Genomic DNA, 20217 nt, shown 5'->3' with positions numbered 1-20217 from the left:
GATATCTTCAAAATCCGATACCTGGGTCACTTTCCTACTTGGTACTGAATCCGATACATATCCGATGTTTCAGAAAGCGACTGCTGTTTGAATGGTCCGTGTCGGCATTAAATCCGTCTTTTACGTCACTGACACAAGACAGACGCCAATTATCAGCACCAGAGAAGCGCCCGAGAAGACACTGCGAACGCTTCCTGGCCATCCGGTGGAAACTGTTGGGAAGACAACGTTGGAGAAACGTGAACATTTTATTTGTACTGTATAACACGCTCTCACTTTCTTTGTGAAATGCAGATTTTTGCTGTTCTCAGCAGTCTGGCGTCTCCCTTATGATCACTAGAGGGTTGGATTGAGCGTCGTTGTTATGAAAAAGGCTGAATAAACACGTCTGCCAAATTCTGTAGCCATATCTATTATGGGAGACTTTGCCGATGGCAGCTTTATCAGGCTGAGTCTGAAGGTCGGAGGTGGGCAGCATGTGTCCTGCTGGAATGTGGCTGGCATCCCATCAGACAGATTACAGGTTGTTTGTGGAGATTCTTTCTGAAAGACTACAAGTGTCAAACAAGTCGTCCTAAAATGTGCTTTGTCTGTACTGGATGAACAATCTAAAGGCCAAGTTAATTATGTCATGGTCCTGGGTCGGTGACCCAGCGCTTTTAGTTCGTTATCATTTTCTTGATGATGATTGTTTAAGTTCTGTGTTATATTCAGTCTGCCTCTGAGTCCGCGTCTGTATCTGTCTGTCTATGGTGTCACCCCATCTGTTTGTGAATCTGTCTGTTTAGTTCAATGTCTTGTCTGGTTCCATGTGTCTGAGTTTCCTGTTTTATTGTGAAGGTCTGTGTCATATGTGAGTGTGCTCAGTTTACGTTTCCCCTGTTCCGTCAGCTCAGATTCCTCCCAGCTGTGTTGCCCTCCTGTTTCTCATCCCCTGATTACTGGTGTGTGTATTTAAGCCCTGTGTGTTCTCCTGCCTGTTGCTGGTTTGTCTGTGTAACTCTGTGTCAGTCTGTTACCCTGTGTTCCACGGTGTCCTGTTCCTCGGCTGCTTCTCATCCTGTTGTCATATACTCCCAGGTCTGTTATTTTTAGTTCTCCCAGTTTAGGTGTATTTAGTTATTTGTTATGCCCCACTGTTTGTTTGCCACTACACCTCTGTAAATAAAACCACCGGTATTTCATCCACTGCCTGCATCTTGGGTCCTTCTTCCAACTCCACGCGGCTCGCCTCGGCAGCCGTGACAATTAAAGCTTCTGCTATAATAATGCCTCATTAGAGGGCACCTTGGTTAAGCTAATTATATAATTATAGATTTTGTTAACCGTGGGAAATGTATTTTATCCATCTTTTAATTAGTGTGTTATTTCCTCTTGTTTCTCAGGTACGGTAACCGTGGACACAACCAACCGTGCATCCATAATGGGACAGAGTGCTGCTTCATCACCAGTCAGAATCACGGCTTCGCTGTTGACCCTGACACTTTGCCCAAAGACTGGGACGTGCTCTTCACAAATGCTAACGACCACACCAACGAGGGCATCGTACACAACACAAAGCCTCTGTTCAGGTAACAGTCTGTGAAAGATGGAGTCCAGTGGTGATTCACTCTAGAAGTGACTGGTTCTGGTGCCTTAAGTGCCTCTGTACTGGCCGGAAAAAACCCAATTAAATCATTTGTGGTCCCTTTCATCCAGTGTTCAGTTCCACCCAGAGCACCTGGCTGGTCCTACAGATCTGGTCGGCCTGTTTGATGTCTTCATTGAAACGGTGAAAGACCATAAAGAGGGCAACACTGGAAAATCTGGTATTCCAATTTAACTTTCATTTTTTATCATCTTAAATGTTGTGGTGCATATTAATTTATTTCTAAATTACTTTTGTAGTTTTCAGTAGTAATTGGTATTTAATAGTAGTAATGTAACTATGCCTGTGAAGAAGAGAAACCCTTGTAAGTCTGGCTTGTGTAACGACTAATAAGTAGCAATTTGTGTGATATTTTTCCAGTGAAGCAGCGTCTGATGGACCACCTCACTTTCACTGGTTCCCCAAAGGCTGAAGGGCATGTCAGATCCAAAAAAGTCCTCATCCTAGGCTCAGGTGGACTGTCCATCGGCCAAGCTGGAGAGTTTGATTACTCCGGCTCGCAGGTCTGTGAAACAGGAGCTATTTGGTCTTATTTTGGGCTGTGTGTAAAGCGGAGGGTTAATTCAGGATTTAAAGAAGAACACTTGAACGCAGAGGACTTTTTTCTGTGCCTCCTGATGTTACTCTGCTCTGTTTTCCAGGCTATTAAGGCTCTGAAGGAAGAGAATATCCAGACTGTGTTGATCAATCCCAACATTGCCACTGTCCAGACCTCCAAAGATCTGGCTGACAAAGTCTACTTTCTGCCGATTACAGCAGAGTACGTCACTCAGGTATGGATTCTCTCTGTTGCAACTCTGTGACTGATGAAAGAAGAGAAACTGTGGACACAGTGAAATTTGTAGGTCAACTGCTTTTTGTTTGTTTGTTTTTTTTGGATCAGTCAGTATTGACCCCAGATTGTGTTTGTCTAAAAGACTGAGGGGTCTCACATAATCACAGCCCACCAAAGAACACAGAGCAGTTCTGTACAAGTGTGTTTGTAGCTTTGGTGACTGTTGAAGGTAGTTCAGTCTTCTTTTGTGTCTGTATTGTAGGAATTGGGACAGTGGGTTCTAGGACAACCTTTATTTTTATTTCTTTACTGTGGATAAGATACACTTTTACGTGGTCCATCACTTTGTTTGGTTGAACACTTGAATGCAGCACAAGTGTTTAAAAGCAAAGGCAAAACATGAGCTTTGTGTTGCAGCCCTTAAATCCACGGCTCCATGGAAGTCATCATGTAAGATAAAGGGTGGTGCTGGTGGACTAAAGAGAGCTCGTTGCTCCACTCTGGTTTTTATATAGATGCAATATAGAGACAACAGCCAGTAATTAATTAGTAAGAGAGGAAAAATAAGAGTGCGGATTAATAATGATAATGAAAAGAAACAAGTTTGAGGACAAATATTCCCTCAGATTTTTACCTTCTTTGCCCAGGTTTATTTAATGTAGTTTATGTTATTATTTTTATTTCTTTTTAAATTTCAGTGTTCATAATACGTTTCTGTAAAAATGTGCTGGCTCAAAGATATAAAAATCCCTGCTCAGCTTTCTACCTGCATCCATCATACGGCAGTATAGAGTGGAAACGAAGAGGCTAAAAGGCTTTTACAGTAAAAAATAAAAGATCACTTAAGCTGCTTTTAGTTCAGTTGCAGACTTCCAAATGTCTTGGACGGGATGAAATTCCCAGTGTGAAATCCACAGAGCTGTTTGTCTCATTTTCATGTGTTGTGAGTGCTTCGTGTCATTACATCTTGTTGTTACAGGTGATAAAAAATGAGCGCCCAGACGGCGTCCTGCTGACTTTTGGAGGTCAGACTGCTCTGAACTGCGGTGTAGAGCTGACCAAGCTGGGCGTTCTGGAGAAATATAAAGTGCAGGTTCTGGGAACTCCTGTTTCCTCCATTGAGATGACCGAAGACAGGAAAATCTTTGTGGAGAAAATGGAAGAGATCAATGAGCATGTAGCTCCCAGTGAAGCAGCTCTGTCGGTGGAACAGGTGAGGAGACGTGTTCGCTTATAAATTAATAGCTTCTGGATTGTTTTTTGCCCCAGTGAAGTCTAAATTTATCTGATTAACTCTGCTGTAGGCGGTGGCGGCTGCTGAGCGTCTTGGCTACCCCGTCTTGGTTCGTTCAGCGTTCGCTCTCGGAGGCCTCGGCTCCGGTTTTGCCAACAACAGAGAGGAGCTGACCTCTCTGGTAACGGCAGCATTTGCTCACACCTCTCAGGTACTGGTGGATAAATCCCTGAAAGGCTGGAAGGAGATTGAGTACGAGGTGGTCCGGGACGCCTATGACAACTGTGTGACCGTGAGTAAAAGGAGACCAGAGAACAAACAGTTTATACTCACTAAAAAAAACTGAGGGCGATTTAAAGTGGCTGTTGTTTCCTCTTGTTTAGGTGTGTAATATGGAGAACATCGACCCACTGGGTATCCACACTGGGGAATCCATTGTAGTGGCTCCCAGTCAGACGCTTAATGACCGCGAGTACAACATGCTGAGAAACACGGCCATTAAAGTCATCAGACATCTCGGCATCGTGGGAGAGTGTAACATCCAGTACGCTCTTAACCCCGAATCTGAACAGGTAAGCATATATGTGAAGACCTGGGTGATGAAAAGCACAAATAGGACTGTGTTCACCTATAAAGTGGATCTGTTTTGCATTTCCTTATTTTAAAGCCAGTGACATGCTGTAATGAATAGTACAGAAAGTGTAGGTATATTGAAATAAGCATGGGTGGTAACATGACTTGAAGTATATACAGTTTATATGGCTATAGGATGTACAGAGTGTGCAGCTGGATCTGCAGATAATGTAACAGCCAGGTATGTCAACGGCTTACATTTACTGTTTTGGCTCCAAAACAAGGTTGTAAAAAGTCTTTGCTATGTAAATCCTAGTTCAATAAGTTTTAAAAGAAAATTGTTTTAGGTATCAATGTGACCAAGTTCATTTCATACAAACCAGGAATGGATTTGTATGAATAGGCTTTATGTATCAGAACAGGCCTTTAAACAGGTCTTGTGTGCATGGGGAGCTGGTATTCCTGCTCCTGGTCTAATTCCCGTAATGTGTGTGATTGAATTGTATCTTCTATGTATAATGTGTTGCAGTACTACATCATTGAGGTGAATGCCCGCCTGTCACGGAGCTCTGCTCTGGCCAGTAAAGCGACTGGTTATCCTTTGGCCTACGTAGCAGCTAAACTTGGTCTGGGGATCCCGCTGCCACAGCTCAAGTACGTCTCTCAGCTTAAGAACGGCGGATAATGATCTAACAGGGGCATCGCTGCTTTTAAAGAATGATGACATCCAACAAAGACGTTCCAGTATTCTGCCAAACTGAACATTTTTTAAAAGTGGGGTTTAAAGTATTCAAGCTTAAAATCAATTTTTGTATATTAAACGACCAAAAAATAATTGTGATGCATAGATGCCTGTAAAGTAAGGCAGCACAGACTCGCTGCCTTCACTGCATGTGGACCTGTTGTGCTTACCCTGAATAGTCACCCCCACAGTGTCACACAGACCCAGGAAACATGTAGCTAGTCAATCATTACACTTAAAGACATCTGATCATTGAAATTCAATCTTTTTTTTTAGTATAAACATTTTCACAATTTTTCATCAGCAAAGAAATTTGGAAATGTTGGTGACAAGATGATATTCATCACCTGCACAGCTGGCAGTTTGGTTAATTTGAAGTTATTGTTTTGACAAAACTGCTTTGAGCAGTTGCAGCATAAGCATTGTAGTTTTTTTATTTTTTGGCATAAATGTCTTAACTGTAAAGTGCCTTTAAATTAAGTGATTCACCAATGAAAAATATTTGCACTGCGTCTGTATTTTTGTCCAGAAACTCAGTGACAAACTCAACGACGGCAAACTTTGAGCCGAGTTTGGATTACTGTGTGGTGAAGGTGCCTCGCTGGGATCTCAGCAAGTTCCTCAGGGTTTCCACCAAGATAGGCAGCTCCATGAAGAGTGTTGGTAAGAGGCAAAAGCGAGCTTGGAACAAAAATATGTTGTAACAAATTGTAAATAGGTAGTAGATTTAGTACTGTTAGTATTCCAGAACATTTTAAAAATACTTAGTTTGGTCTCAGTAAAGCTAACAATAAATTCAGATGGTCATTTTTTGCACCTACTATGTTTTTTCTTTCTTTTTTTATTCTTATTTATTTATTTTTTCTGCACTGCTATCACAGCAGATTTCTCCATGAGGGCATTAAAGTTTTACTCTACTGCTTTATTTCACAGTTTGATTATAAAGTTAACCTTTACCAGTGCGGGCAGAGAAGCCAGTAAGTCAGGTGCTTATTATGGATATTGTGCTCAGTGCTTGAACCTTTTCCTCGACAGGGGAGGTGATGGCTATTGGTCGTAGCTTTGAGGAAGCCTTCCAGAAAGCTCTGAGGATGGTGGATGAGAACTGTGTTGGCTTTGACCACACCATCAAGCCTGTCTCTGAAAAGGTAACCTCCCATAGCTGAAGTCCAGGTTAAATGGTTGTACTGGTTAAAAAATGCCTTGCTGCTGCACGACCTGTTCACTGCAGTGTCAGCAAATACTTTATCCCAGGTTGAAAGATTTTTAACCATTTTCAGCCAAACATGCAATGATTTGCTTCATATTTGGTCAGAACACAACATTAGTGCTTTTGCTATGCAATGCCATCGGCTTTTAAGGATGAGTGATGGTGCAGCACATTAAAGCATGTTGATCTGTTTTACTACACCTCTATTAGGATGGTGACCCTATAAATGATTGTGATAAGGACATTTTAAAAGGTCAAAACTGTATTGTTCTGTCTTAATGGGACCAGTAGATGGTGCCAGATCTCCCCTGAGCTATCTACTACTGTAATGTTTCCTGCTTCTGGGTTTTTTGAGGAATGTTTCATTGCATGCTGTTAATCATGTTCTGCTACTATGTGTGTGGCTGATTTATTTTTATTTATTTATTTATTTTGAGAAAATAAGCCCAAATGTCTGAGCTGATGCTCATGGCTGGCAAATAACTAGCAGCACTTTACTTCACAGTTAGTATGTTGTGCTCCCTCTGCTTACCAGGAGTTGCAGACTCCTACAGATAAGCGTATCTTTGTGCTGGCGGCAGCATTCAAAGCTGGCTACACTGTGGAAAAGCTGTATGAGCTGACCAAAATCGACCGCTGGTTCCTGCACAAGATGAAGAACATCGCCGACCACGAGCTGCTGCTGGAGACCTACAATCAGGTAAGGCCGATAAGACATAACATGAAAAAACTAAGAGCTGTTCAAAATGGATTAAGATGCTGGATTAATTTCCTTCCGTCCAGGATGAGAGCTCCATGCCTCCAGAGGTGATGCTTAAGGCCAAGCAGCTGGGCTTCTCAGACAAGCAGATAGCACTGGCTGTACAGAGGTGGGTAGGAAAGGAAATAATCACTGTCTTAGTTTAACTTAATGGTAACTTTCTCTGTGATTAGGGTATTATCAACATGAAATGTTATTTTAGATAAAGTGCTATTAAAGAATCCAAACTTCCTTGGTTTGTCCTCTATCACTGAATCCACGTTTCCCTCTAACAGCACAGAGCTGGCCGTCAGAAAGCTGCGTCACGATTGGTCCATCCTGCCAGTGGTGAAGCAGATTGACACAGTGGCGGCCGAATGGCCGGCTTACACAAACTACCTGTACCTGACCTACCACGGCACAGAGGACGACCTGAGCTTCAACGATCAGCACGTCATGGTGATCGGCTCGGGCGTGTACCGCATCGGCAGCAGCGTGGAGTTTGATTGGTGCGCTGTTGGGTGCATCACCGAGCTCAGGAAGGTAAGGCCTACGTGAGACTTTAATACCGGATGCTCTCTTTATGACTGAGTTAGTCTTTTACCTCACTGAAATTGAATCCAGGGAGCAGGAAGAACCGCCTCCATGTTCAGTTCATCTCTTTATTTCCTTTACTAAACTATTTTTTTTAGCTTGAGAGGATTAATTTACTAAATCATGCAAAAACATACAAATTTAGATATTTTTTTGTCATTTATTGTGTTGATTATTACACGTATTATTACACCCCAGAGCCAGTAATCCAAATGTTACGAAATAAGCATCAAACCATTTGCAGATGGGCTATAAGACCATCATGGTGAACTACAACCCCGAGACAGTCAGCACAGACTACGACATGTGCGACCGCCTCTACTTCGATGAGATCTCCTTTGAGGTAAGTTTTAGCTGATACGGGAAAGTGTGATTGTGGTGAATGTGACTTGATTCAAGTCTCACATTTTGGGTGAAAGTAGCCTCTGGGCTCTTTGTTGCAAGTCATCCCCTCAAACTTTCTAACACTGTTATTAATTTCCTTGTACACGTATTAATCTGCAGTGTTTCGTGGTTAGAGATGAGTATTTCTATGCATCGTTCAGGTGGTGATGGACATCTATGAAAGGGAAAACCCAGAGGGAGTGATCCTGTCTATGGGAGGCCAGCTTCCCAACAACATTGCCATGTCGTTGCACCGCCAGCAGTGCCACATCTTGGGGACTTCGCCCGAGTTCATCGACAGCGCTGAGAACCGGTTCAAGTTCTCCCGAATGCTGGACACCATCGGCATCAGCCAGCCGCAGTGGAAGGAGCTCTCAGACACTGAGGTACAGCAGACTGACGATGAGCTCGTTTTATGTCACCGATGTCTCGGTCTGTAAAGTTAAAGATGTTTAACCCTCAAATGTTGCCTTAATATGCTAGTAAATTATATTTACTGTTATTTACTATTGTACATACAACACTAAGAAAAATAGTTGCAAAGCCAGCGTTCGATGACGTTTACGTTTCTTCTTTGCTCTAGTCTGCTGTGAAGTTTTGCGAGACGGTCGGTTATCCCTGCCTCGTTCGCCCCTCGTATGTTCTGAGCGGAGCGGCCATGAACGTCGCCTACAGTGACAGCGACCTCGAGAAATACCTGAGTAACGCTGTAGCAGTGTCCAAGGAACACCCTGTGGTCATCTCTAAATTCATTCAGGAGGCTAAGGTAGTTAAAGACCCGATAATTACAGCAGAATTATTGATTATTATCAAGTTGAGTTGAGGCTGTACTGTTTATAAATTTCGCAGGAGATAGACGTGGACGCTGTCGCACGTGACGGTGTAGTGATGGGCATTGCGATTTCTGAACACGTGGAGAACGCTGGAGTTCACTCTGGTGACGCCACCTTGGTGACACCGCCTCAGGACCTCAATCAGAAAACCATAGAGAGGATCATGCAGATCGTTCACGCCATCGGTCAGGAGCTGCAAGTCACCGGGCCGTTTAACCTGCAGTTAATTGCAAAGGTAAGAAGTACATGGAAATACTGTTAAATGCTGTTGCTGAGGACGTGAATTTAAATTGTTACTCAATGCTGATACTTTATGTAGCTTTCTTACAGTATTTTCCAGATTCCGGTAATAAACAGAGTCAGATTTAGGGAGACTAGTCTTCTTCTTCTGGCATTTAAGGCTGAACGGGGAGTTGTGGTATAAAAACGTATAGTTTTGTAAAGTTGGCACAGTTGCTCAAATTAGCCAAGCATGATCGACCTTTTTAATCCCCAACCTGCTGTCAGAAATGTCCACCTATTAAAAAAACACACATCTCTCTTCAGAACTATGACGCCTAAATAAAAAAACCTTAGTTTATATGGTGAAAAATTATTTGAGAGAATCTTGAAGAGCTGCTGCTCCTCCACATTGAAAGGAGCCAGTTGAGGTGGTTCGGGCAACTGACAAGGATGCCCCCTGGATACCTCCTGGGCGAGGTTTTCCGGGCAGACCCAGGACACGCTGGAGAGATTATATCTCTCGGCTGGCCTGGGAACGCCTTGGTGTTCCCCCGGATAAGCTGGAGGAGGTGGCTGGGGAGAGAGAGGTCTGGGCTTCTCTGCTTGGGCTGCTGCCCCCATGACCCGGCTCCGGATAAAGTGGAAGAAAATGGATGGATGGATGAATGAATCTTGAAAATGAACAAGTCTTCCAGTACAGAGTAAAATGTGAGAGTGAAAAGATTGCGTGTACTTAATAAAAACATAGAAATGTTTGGGGGTTATTTTCTGGTGTAACAGAAATATACAAGTGCTACATGGATTTTTTTCAGGTGACCTCATTGTTGTGCTCCTGAAGCTTTTAAAAGGCTGCTGGGGTCATTTAAAAAACAAAAAAACTATGCGTTAGAGCAGCGGTCCCCAACCTTTTTTGCGCCACGCAATATGACCGACAATATTTTCAGGGACCGGCCTTTAAGGTGTCGCGGATAAATACAACAAAATAAAACTAGTACCGGTACCAAAAAAAAAGATTTATTCATAACACACGTGAAAAGATCCAGGAAAACAGAGTTAACGATAAAAACGATAACAAAATAACGCTGAAAACCGATTAAAAACCCTGAAAACTATACATTTCACACCTGAGCCTCAACTCTCGCGGCCCGGTACCAAACGACTCGCGTACCGGTCCGAGGCGCGGGGGTTGGGGACCGCTGCGTTAGAGCGAGTACCAAGGACACCAGGAAAGCAAAGATTAATGCAGTGTTAGTTTTTGAGAGAAGCTGAGCTTGGTGCCAGTCGTTCATATAAGAGTTATGTCATCTTCATGCAGAGCAAGCAAACTAACAAGTTACCTCCATGAAAAATAAAAGTAAATGTGATGCTTTTGCTGTAGATTTGGGAAAACAAGCTACAGATATGTTTCTTCCCGTTTACAGCCACCACAGATGGCATTGTTTGTCCGTTACTTTAAGGTGTTTACATTGTAAAGTACAGACCCTGAAAGTCCTCATTAAGTTATGAAAATTAAGCTGTGTCAATAATGCAAAGGACAGTTATGTCTTTTATCAACACTGGTCAGAGCATTCATTCACCGCTGTGTTTTTTCTCTCAGGATGACCAGCTCAAAGTGATCGAGTGCAACGTCCGAGTTTCTCGCTCCTTCCCCTTTGTGTCCAAGACGCTGGGCGTGGACTTGGTGGCTCTGGCTACCCAGTACATTATGGGGGAGGACGTGGAGCCAGTGGGCCTGATGAAAGGGAAAGGGATTGTGGGAGTCAAGGTAAGCAGTGTGAAAGCAATCATAAATATTTCCCTTCATGTTAAATCACTTTTGTCTTCTCATCTGACTGAGCATCACGGATTGCTTTCAACCAAATGTCCTCCAGGTCCCTCAGTTTTCTTTCTCTCGGCTGGCCGGAGCTGATGTGGTGCTCGGGGTGGAGATGACCAGCACTGGAGAAGTAGCTTGTTTTGGGGAGAACCGGTACGAGGCTTACCTCAAAGCCATGCTCTCCACAGGCTTCAAGATCCCCAAGAAGAACATCCTGCTCTCCATCGGCAGCTATAAGGTACTTAAAGGTTTCGACTGACAAAAACACAACAGATAGGGATCCAGATGTGAACAGTGAGTTCAGCTCACAAGTGATGCAGCTGGTAGCACGAATGATGCATTTTAGTGGCACATTAAAGGTGCAGATGTTTTTGTGGCTGATCAGTCACATGGGAATAAACAACAGATTTTATGCATCTGCTACTTTTCTAACGAGAAAAGCAACAAACCTTGATTATTTGTTTTTGCAGCAGCTGTTGATGATTCCACCAACAGCTGATAACTGTAAATATTATCACCATGAGACCAGATGTAGTTAAACTCGATCAAAACCATCTCAGCAACACAAATGGAATAAAAATCATCGAACCACATTTATTTTTCTGCGGCGTTGAAATATTATGATCTGTTTGCCTGAATATAGAAAATATAAAAACTATATTAAGGGGCGACCGTGGTTCAGAGAAGTCTAAAGATATGAATGCTGGGTTAAAAAACAGCAAATGGAACTGTATGAAAAGGCCATCGATGTCAGATAAGATGAGCTGAAACTGAAACTGTCTGTCTACCACAATAGATTTAAGAAGTTTAAAAGTGATCTGATTTTAAGGAGCATCTGCAGAGTGTTCCGGTTGTGTGAAGCATAGTAAACGAAATAGATTTTTCCAGCTTTCAGCACTGATGTTATGATTTTATTGTTTATCCAAACTATTTGCATTGACTTGTGTTTGCAGAACAAGAGTGAGCTGCTGCCCACCGTGCAGGCCCTGGAGTCTTTGGGATATGACCTGTATGCCAGCATGGGCACGGCTGACTTCTACACAGAGCATGGAGTCAAGGTAATTCTTTTAACACAGGCTTCGTTTTTTGGAGTAACAAACTTTATTTAAATCAAAATCAACTTATTTTGCAGTGGCACATCTGTGAGTGACTCATGAATATGGTCGTGTTTATATGTATTTGTTTTTAAATGCTTTAATCCTGATAACCCTTTACATCTTTATCATTCCTCTTGAATTGCACATTAAACCAAAGATTCCAGATGAGCAGCACTTATACATGGATACAATGTAACTGTAAAAAATGTTTTATTTTGCTAGAGCTTTTGAAAAACAGCAGAAATTTATTTAGAAATGTCATTATTCATAATTGTGGCGTTCACTTAAGTACTTTAATAACACTATATTTTAAGTATTAATCTATGACAGGATGAAATCAGGATAGAAACTTTAAGGCTCTTTAAGATATTGTCTTTAAGTTTGTTTTGTCTCCTTGTACAGGTGACTGCAATCGATTGGCCGTTTGAGGAGTACGACAGCGATGAATGTGCCACCAAAGAGAAGCAGCGCAGCATCATGAACTACCTGGAGGAGAACCACTTCGACCTTGTCATTAACCTCTCCATGAGGAACAGCGGAGGTCGAAGGCTCTCCTCCTTTGTCACCAAAGGCTACAGGACCAGGCGTATGGCTATCGACTACTCTGTCCCGCTCATCATCGATATCAAGTGCACCAAGCTCTTTGTTCAGGTACGCAATCTGTTTTTTGGGGGAGGAATTGTTTGTTTTTTGTTTTGTTAGGATGTTTTGTGTGATATGGTTCTATGGGAACATGAATAATAAAGGGTGACTCGTTTGCAGGCTCTTCGTCAAATTGGAAGGACTCCACCAGTGAAAACTCATATTGACAGCATGGCATCCCAGACACTCGTCCGTCTGCCCGGTGAGTGGTCGTAAACTGCAACAACACTAATGTCATCTTAGATGTTTGTTTTCTGAAACAGGAATTCTTGAGTCTTTAAAGCAAAGTTGTTCAAAGACTGAGGTTCTTTAAACAGTAAATACTTCATCCTACTAAAAGCTTTACTAATTACTTGCACTAATAGTTCAGCTTTTCATTTTAATTCTTTTTCACATAGTACTGTTTTTTTTTCAGTTTTTTTTTCTAAATATTTGAACTCAAAGCTATGCAGACAAACTAGTACAAAGATACCGGGTGAAGTATTTTGGTTTTTGATTGAATCACAGGTCTGATCGATGTCCACGTTCACCTACGGGAGCCTGGCGCCACCCATAAGGAGGACTTCTCCTCAGGCACAGCAGCTGCTCTGGCAGGAGGAGTGACCCTGGTGTGTGCGATGCCCAACACTTCCCCCGCCATCACTGATGCGAATAATCTGGCTCTGGTGCAGAAGGTAAACCCACGTTTTTAAATTGTATTCGCTTTTTAATCTGTTGGCTGATCCTGTTAATGCAGAAATGTTAAGATTTTTGTTGGCAGTGACCAGAATGGACAAGATTAGAAATGAGTACTTCAGTTTTCAGTAAAATTTGAAGCGATAGGACATTGACTCCTGTTATATTGTGTCACCAGTTAGCCAAAGCAGGCAGCCGCTGCGACTACGCCCTGTATGTGGGCGCTGCCACGGACAACGCTGCTGTCCTGCCGCCCATCGCCAGCCAGACCGCCGGTCTGAAGATGTACCTGAATGACACATACTCCACCCTCAAGATGGACAACGTCTCCCTGTGGATGGAGGTAGGCTGAATCAATGGCTGGATTTTAAGTGTTGCTGGAAGGCCATTAGAGATGCTTCAGCCCTAACCATGTGGATCTGTTTAAAGCACTTTGAGAAATGGCCCAAGCAGATGCCCATCGTGGCTCACGCAGAGAAGCAGACGGTGGCGGCGATCCTCATGGTGGCCCAGCTGTACCAGCGGCCAGTCCACATCTGTCACGTGGCCAAGAAAGAGGAGGTAAAGAGCTGTTTCTTATTGTTGTTAATTTTATGCAACTTTTACTGTATTTTAAACTATTTCAGTGGATTATTGAGGTATTTTACTTTCAGTCTGTTTTATTATCGATTGCTTCGGCTGTTAAAGTGCATCTTATCTTAATTTTTTGGATTCTTTCCTACAGTTTTAATACTTCTTAATGGTTTTCAGATCCTGATAATCCGAGCTGCAAAGCAGAAGGGCATCCAGGTCACATGCGAGGTCGCCCCTCACCACCTCTTCCTATGTGAGGACAATGTGGCGCAGATCGGCGACGGTCGAGCGCAGGTTCGACCCATGCTGGGAACACGCGAGGACATGGAGACACTCTGGGAAAATCTGGACATTATCGACTGCTTTGCTACAGACCACGGTCAGAGCATTCATTTTCTGTCACCAATCATGCAGACAGACTTGTCTTCGACCTTCCTGAACTGTACGGTTTTTGTGTTTTGTTTTGCTAGCTCCTCACTCTGTAGACGAGAAGAACAGTGAGCGTCCTCCTCCTGGTTACCCCGGTCTGGAAACAATGCTGCCTCTGCTGCTCACCGCCGTCAGTGATGGACGTCTGACTCTGGATGATATTACCAGACGTCTTTATGACAATCCACGCAGGATCTTCAACCTGCCCGTTCAGGAAAACACCTACGTGGAGGTACACAGACAAACACAATTAAAGGGAATTCATTTTAAGGAGACATTATTTTGATACAGTAATTAGCAGCCTATCCATACTCTGATGAAATATGTTCCTAATTATTTATCAATTACGTGTCTTTCAGGTGGACCTGGAGCAGGAGTGGGTTATTCCTCAGGCCATGCAGTTCACTAAGTCTAAGTGGACTCCTTTCGAAGGTATGAAGGTGAAAGGTAAAGTCCGCCGCGTGGTCCTGCGAGGAGAGGTGGCCTACATCGACGGCCAGGTCAGCATTCGTGCATTTTGCTTTTGAACAAGAAAACAAAGAGAATAAATGTAGTTGATCTAATAAAGTACGTGTCCTGTCTCCTTCAGGTGCTCGTGCCTCCAGGTTACGGTGAGGATGTGAAGACTTGGCCCACTTCTTCCACCCATCCTCCAGAACCTGTCAAAGAAACTCCAATGGTAATAAAAGTGAATGCGGTAATAATGCAGCTGCCTTTCATGCTTTCTGTTGTAAGATAAAGACTCTACAATAATATTACATCACATTGGTGTTTTGGCCACCGCCATGATTATTTTTGGAGCCAAAATTGACCAGATTTAACAAGAGAGTGAAGTTATCTGCCAACACTAACACACTTCTTTAGCAGCCATAGCCATGAAGAACGTGCACACAGCAGCAGATATCGGCTAGTTGATGCTAAGTAAACGTAACTGAAAGAAAACACTAGAATTTCATTCAACAAATTGAATAAAAGAACTTCTTAGATGTAATTAGTTTAAAATGCTGTAAAAGACACAGCAAGCAAAATCGAGAGGTTCAGATCAGTGATTAAAGTTGGTGTTTCTTCCATGCCTGAAATGTCTGGTAGGAGGCAAACAGCAGGTATCAACTTGTTCCTTTTGAAATGTGGAGGAATAGCAGCTCCTCACTTTATTTCTAAGAAAGAGGTCTTAGACGCCACCGTTTGGAGGAAGCTCTTTTCCGGTGCTTATATCCCCGGTCTTCTTTCTTATGAGCGTAGATGACATCTAAAAAGTTCACAGAATTTGGTGAACGTACAGCTAACAGAGTTTAATTACAAACAAAAACATTTAAAGCCTGTACTTCAAACTGTTTTGAGTGTTTCTTGAACTCCTCTATGTGGGGATTACTTCATGTGTTTTGTTTACTTTAATTCTGCTCAATCAGACTCCTGAGCGTCGGCGTCCAACTCCACCCCGGGATGGAGCGCGGACTCGAGCTGCGAGCCCACGACGCATTGGTGGAGAAAGCCGCTACCTGCTGCCGCCCCGCATCCACCGTGCCTCTGATCCCGGCCTGCCACCAGGTATTACAGCTCCCAGAATGCTTTGGAACAGCAGATTTTTGTTTTACCTCGAGGGTTTCTCCCAATGTTTCTATCAGAGTTTCTACCAGTGTATTATCAGCCTGCCTGGCTGTGGTGGCGGGCGTGATTAAGGATGCCGTGCAGGTGCGTCCACCCTCCCTGCACGGCACCGCAGACCACGCCCGCCTAGTTAAAAACACGGGGACTCAGGGGTTTGGGTGTGTAGTGGTGAGATGTAAATAAAGATGGCTCCGAATGATACTCCGTGGTCCCGCCGTGCCTTATTCTCGCCACACTGGCCTTAACAGGGGATTTTTAAAGCCTTCTTTAGGCAAAAGGTATCAATAAGTTAAAAAGAGGGGTTAAAAAATGAAGCAGATGTTATCTTATCATATCATTTCACATGTTCAGCTGGTATGTCCATTAAAGTTGTTTGATGTTCTCCTGCTGATTCTCAGTGAAACACCTTTGCTGTGTTCCAGTCATTGATACACTGCGACTCTTATCCCCACAGAGATGGTCATGCTCCCACCAGCTGCTGCTGTTGACGGGTACAGCCATCCTCCCCCACTGTCCAGGCTGCTGTCCCCACAGTCTGGGTCAGGACAGGTGCCTCCTGGTCAAGTGTCACACCTGCAGATGTCTCCTCTGCTTCACCCACTGGTGGGACAGCACATCTTGTCTGTCAGACAGTTCAGCAAGGAGCAGGTACGCCGAAGAAGATGAAACACACTCTGGGAATGCTGACAGGTTTAAAACAAGATCTCGGGTCTGAACAAAAGCTTATTTTTGTGTCCTTCGTTTGTTTCAGATCTCACACTTGTTCAATGTTGCTCACACTTTACGTTTGATGGTTCAGAAGGAACGAAGCCTGGAAATACTCAAGGTATCTCCTAAACGTGCCTCATGTTACTGCACTATTCACTAATTTCAGTTATGTGCTGTTACAATGGTGGATGTTCGTATCAAACATGACCAAAGTTATAGAATGATGAGGTACCTTAAAGTAATCCCTCATTCCTCATGCCTTCCTGTTCAGGGTAAAGTAATGGCCTCCATATTCTATGAGGTCAGCACTCGCACCAGCAGTTCCTTCGCAGCGGCCATGCAGCGTTTGGGCGGCTCCGTCGTCCATTCCAGCGAGGCCACTTCCTCCTCGCTGAAGGGAGAATCGCTGGCGGACTCTGTCCAGATCATGAGTGGCTACGCTGACGTCCTCGTGCTGCGTCACCCAACACCTGGAGCTGTAGAGGTGGATTTTAGATGGATACTTTTTTTTTATTAAAAGTTTTCTTTACATAACAGAAAATAAACACTAATTGGTCATAAAAGTAACTGCAGCAGCACCCTGTTGTGTGTTTTTTGATGCTTGTTTAGTTTGAAGATGAGTTTTTAATATCTTACGCACGTGACTCCTCCTTCTCCTCAGAGCGCGTCCCGTCAGTGCCGGAAGCCGCTGATCAATGCTGGCGACGGTGTCGGGGAGCATCCCACTCAGGCCCTGTTGGACGTCTTCACCATCAGAGAGGAGCTGGGAACGGTCAACGGCATGACGGTGAGCGACATGATTCCTTTTTAATTTAATCTTCAGCCAGAATAAAACTTTACATGAAAGCATGTTAAAACTGTGGCGTCTGTCAGATAACGATGGTTGGAGATCTGAAACATGGCCGAACGGTTCATTCCCTCGCCAAACTGCTGACCCAGTACCGCATCACTCTGCGTTACGTGGCTCCCAAAAACCTCCACATGCCAGCAGAGATCGTCAGCTACGTGGCCTCAAAGGGCATCAAACAGGTGAGGACTAAACATGGTTACACAGCAAAGAGGAGTTTTCACAAATATGTACTAAAAACTGCTAATTTAAAAAAAAATGTTTGTTTGCAGGAGGAGTTTGACAGCATCGAGGAGGCTCTGCCTGACACCGACGTCCTCTACATGACGAGGATCCAGAAGGAGAGGTTTGCATCTGAGGAGGAGTACAAAGCCGTAAGTTTCATTTCACTGATGGGTTTTATTTTGTGACACAGATACTTGCATATACTCACAGCGCATCTGTAGTTAGGCCTGGTGCTTCCTGCCTCATGCTGGCCCGGTAATCGTTTTTGATATCGTTCAGTTGGTCTCATGGTGACATTTTCCCTAATCCACTATTCTGGACTGCAAACTCCACTGACTCCATCTGGTGAAGCTGGAGTTTGTCTGCATTTGGAGTTCATCTTTAGTGGAAAGCCGCTGATTTGTTCAGTTATTCGTCACAAAGTTCTTTCCAAATGAAATATTTCTAGAGGCAAAACTATTAAATAGAATTGTCTTAAGAAAACAAGAAGATATGTGAGAAAGAAGGCGTTCCCTCACCCCTCTACAGATGTAAGCGTGTGGGGAAATATGGAAGTGGAACCCTTTAGCTAAGCATTCATAGGTGCAGACATAACCAATCAGCTCAGGTCTCATGTGAATGGATGATCCTGGAGTATTTGCAGTAAAATAAGATTAGAGTATTTGTGATCTTTAACTGTGACTCTGTTGTTTCTCTCAGTGTTTTGGTCAGTTCGTCCTCACTCCTCACATCATGACTGGAGCCAAACAGAAGATGGTGGTGATGCACCCGCTGCCCAGAGTCAATGAAATCAGGTGAGACGCGCTCAGTCAAATGTCTGACAACAATATCAGTTCCAGCTGTGTTGTTTAAATGTTGCTTGAGCCCTTAAATGGGCTGCAGAAATGTAACGTTTTGTGTACAATGTCTAATTTCAGTACGATTTCTTTTAGCTAACTTAAATTTGAACCGAATTTTATTTTAACCCACCTTACATTATTTGCTATTGTGTTGATTAAGTGGACTAATGATCTGTTTCTCTTTGTTATTTCTCTCTCAGTGTGGAGGTGGACACAGACCCGAGGGCGGCATATTTCCGTCAGGCGGAGAATGGCATGTACATCCGAATGGCCCTGCTGGCCACCGTACTGGGCCGATAACTCAGTGTGTGTCACAGGCTGGGTGTCTGACCCAGCGCTCTGAGTTCATTTTGTATTTGTCTCATTTTAGATATGTGATTAGTTTGTGTCATTCCTATTTAGCTTTAGTTAAGGAAAGGCAGTTATTATTTATTGTTTCCTTGGTTTCTATGTTTGAGTTCTTGTATCGTTCATCACGTGTTAGGTCTGTTAAGCTTGTGTTGTCATGTCTAGTTTCAGTGTTTCCCGTTTTATTTTGAAGGAGTCGTGTGTTCTTTGTTCATTGTATTTAGTTTCACTTCCCCTGTCCTGTCATTAGGTTCATGTCAGTCAGCTGTTCCTCCATGTGTTCCCACTTCCCCTAATCACCTCCTGTGATTAACATAATTAACATATAGAACCAGAATCTGTCTTGTTTGAAATGGTTAAGAGATGATCAGTGTTTGTGCATCGATGAGCCAAATCGAGGAGCAAAGGGAAGAAATAGGAAGTGGGTGCTACTATCGATGTCTTTTTTACATATATATATATATATATATATATATATATATATATATATAAATATAAATAATTTACAGCTGCTGCATCTGATTAATGATGTTTAAAGGGACCAATGAGGATGTCAAAGAAGATCAATCCTGAATGCATTTTTACGTTTAGACCAATTTACTGGACCAGCTTCATCAGATGTTTGTTTGGGTTGGCACAGTGCTCTGAAAACCAGCAATGGTGGTTTACGCCTCGAGGTTTTTCAAAAGAAAATTTCTAACAAAATACAGAGAAAAAATATTTTTACTACACCAAACAATCCGATTGATATTTTGTTTTAAAATGAGCAAAAGCAAAACTAAGTGTCTCTAATATATTTCTAGGTTACCGGAAAACTTTCATCATTCCAGCTCTACATGAGTATAATGGTACGATACGACTTACTGCACATGTTTGTATCATGATTTCAGTCTGTTTCAGAGTCGTGACATCCTTGGTTGTATGAAATGGTTGTTTCCCTTTTTTCAAATGTGTTGCATTAACTGCAAGTGGAAACGCACAAATATCCTCGGAGCACAGTCTTTGATGATTTTGGGGTAATCTCTGTAACTGTCAGTAATTTCTTACACTGTTGACATAAACTTTTTTTAAAATCAAAATCCAAACGGATGTTTGTAAAGTGTCGAACGACTTCTGTGTCATGTGGAGAAATAAATAATGAAAAAGGATGTTTCTCTTTGTGGTTGATTTCATTTAATACCCACAAATTATTTCAGAATTTTTAGTAACATAATTTAATGTCTTGTTTGGATCTTGTCGTAGTTACGGATGATTGGTTGTGAGCTCATCCTGACTCAGTACTGGCAAAGGTCATGTCTAAATTGGCGACTTGATTAAGAACAAGTTTCTCACTATATAAATTATTTTAATACTTCAAAGCTCATTTAACAGCTCAAGGATCCACAAAGGTTTATATCTTCAGTATTGTAGTTAGACTAATGGAAATTGAAAAAAAATGGCCATTGGTTTGTCAATG

At 42.9% G+C, this 20217-nt stretch overlaps 1 protein-coding gene across 1 annotated transcript; it reads left to right on the top strand.

Moving 5' to 3' along the window:
- The first annotated feature begins 252 nt into the window (after positions 1-252).
- cad (carbamoyl-phosphate synthetase 2, aspartate transcarbamylase, and dihydroorotase) lies at positions 253-18987 on the top strand. The gene is made up of 39 exons (XM_040003505.1): positions 253-523; positions 1386-1571; positions 1699-1808; positions 2009-2151; positions 2290-2421; positions 3403-3636; positions 3728-3949; positions 4041-4229; positions 4760-4884; positions 5502-5635; positions 6008-6120; positions 6718-6882; positions 6966-7051; positions 7218-7464; positions 7760-7858; positions 8061-8285; positions 8483-8665; positions 8749-8967; positions 10552-10719; positions 10826-11008; positions 11724-11828; positions 12270-12518; positions 12630-12711; positions 13017-13183; positions 13363-13527; positions 13614-13745; positions 13935-14136; positions 14228-14418; positions 14546-14686; positions 14776-14865; positions 15596-15734; positions 16249-16442; positions 16546-16620; positions 16774-16986; positions 17164-17289; positions 17376-17531; positions 17622-17723; positions 18274-18368; positions 18614-18987. Exons 1-39 carry the CDS (start codon positions 477-479, stop codon positions 18711-18713), a joined length of 5934 nt encoding a protein of 1977 aa, XP_039859439.1. The 5' UTR covers positions 253-476; the 3' UTR covers positions 18714-18987.
- The last annotated feature ends 1230 nt before the right edge of the window (positions 18988-20217 follow it).

This window comes from Simochromis diagramma, unplaced genomic scaffold (assembly GCF_900408965.1).
Source record: "Simochromis diagramma unplaced genomic scaffold, fSimDia1.1 OVJJ01000583.1, whole genome shotgun sequence".
Taxonomy (NCBI): domain Eukaryota; kingdom Metazoa; phylum Chordata; class Actinopteri; order Cichliformes; family Cichlidae; genus Simochromis; species Simochromis diagramma.
This window is presented reverse-complemented; position numbering and strand designations above follow the sequence as displayed.

What these genes read in the sequence shown, in the direction of transcription:
- cad (XM_040003505.1), top strand. Translation starts at nt 477, where the DNA reads ATGTGTCCTGCTGGAATGTGGCTGGCATCCCATCAGACAGATTACAG. An exon ending in AGGAGCTCTCAGACACTGAG is followed by an intron (nt 8,286 to 8,482) that starts GTACAGCAGACT and finishes TCTTTGCTCTAG; the next exon opens with TCTGCTGTGAAGTTTTGCGA. An exon ending in ACACAGAGCATGGAGTCAAG is followed by an intron (nt 11,829 to 12,269) that starts GTAATTCTTTTA and finishes CTCCTTGTACAG; the next exon opens with GTGACTGCAATCGATTGGCC.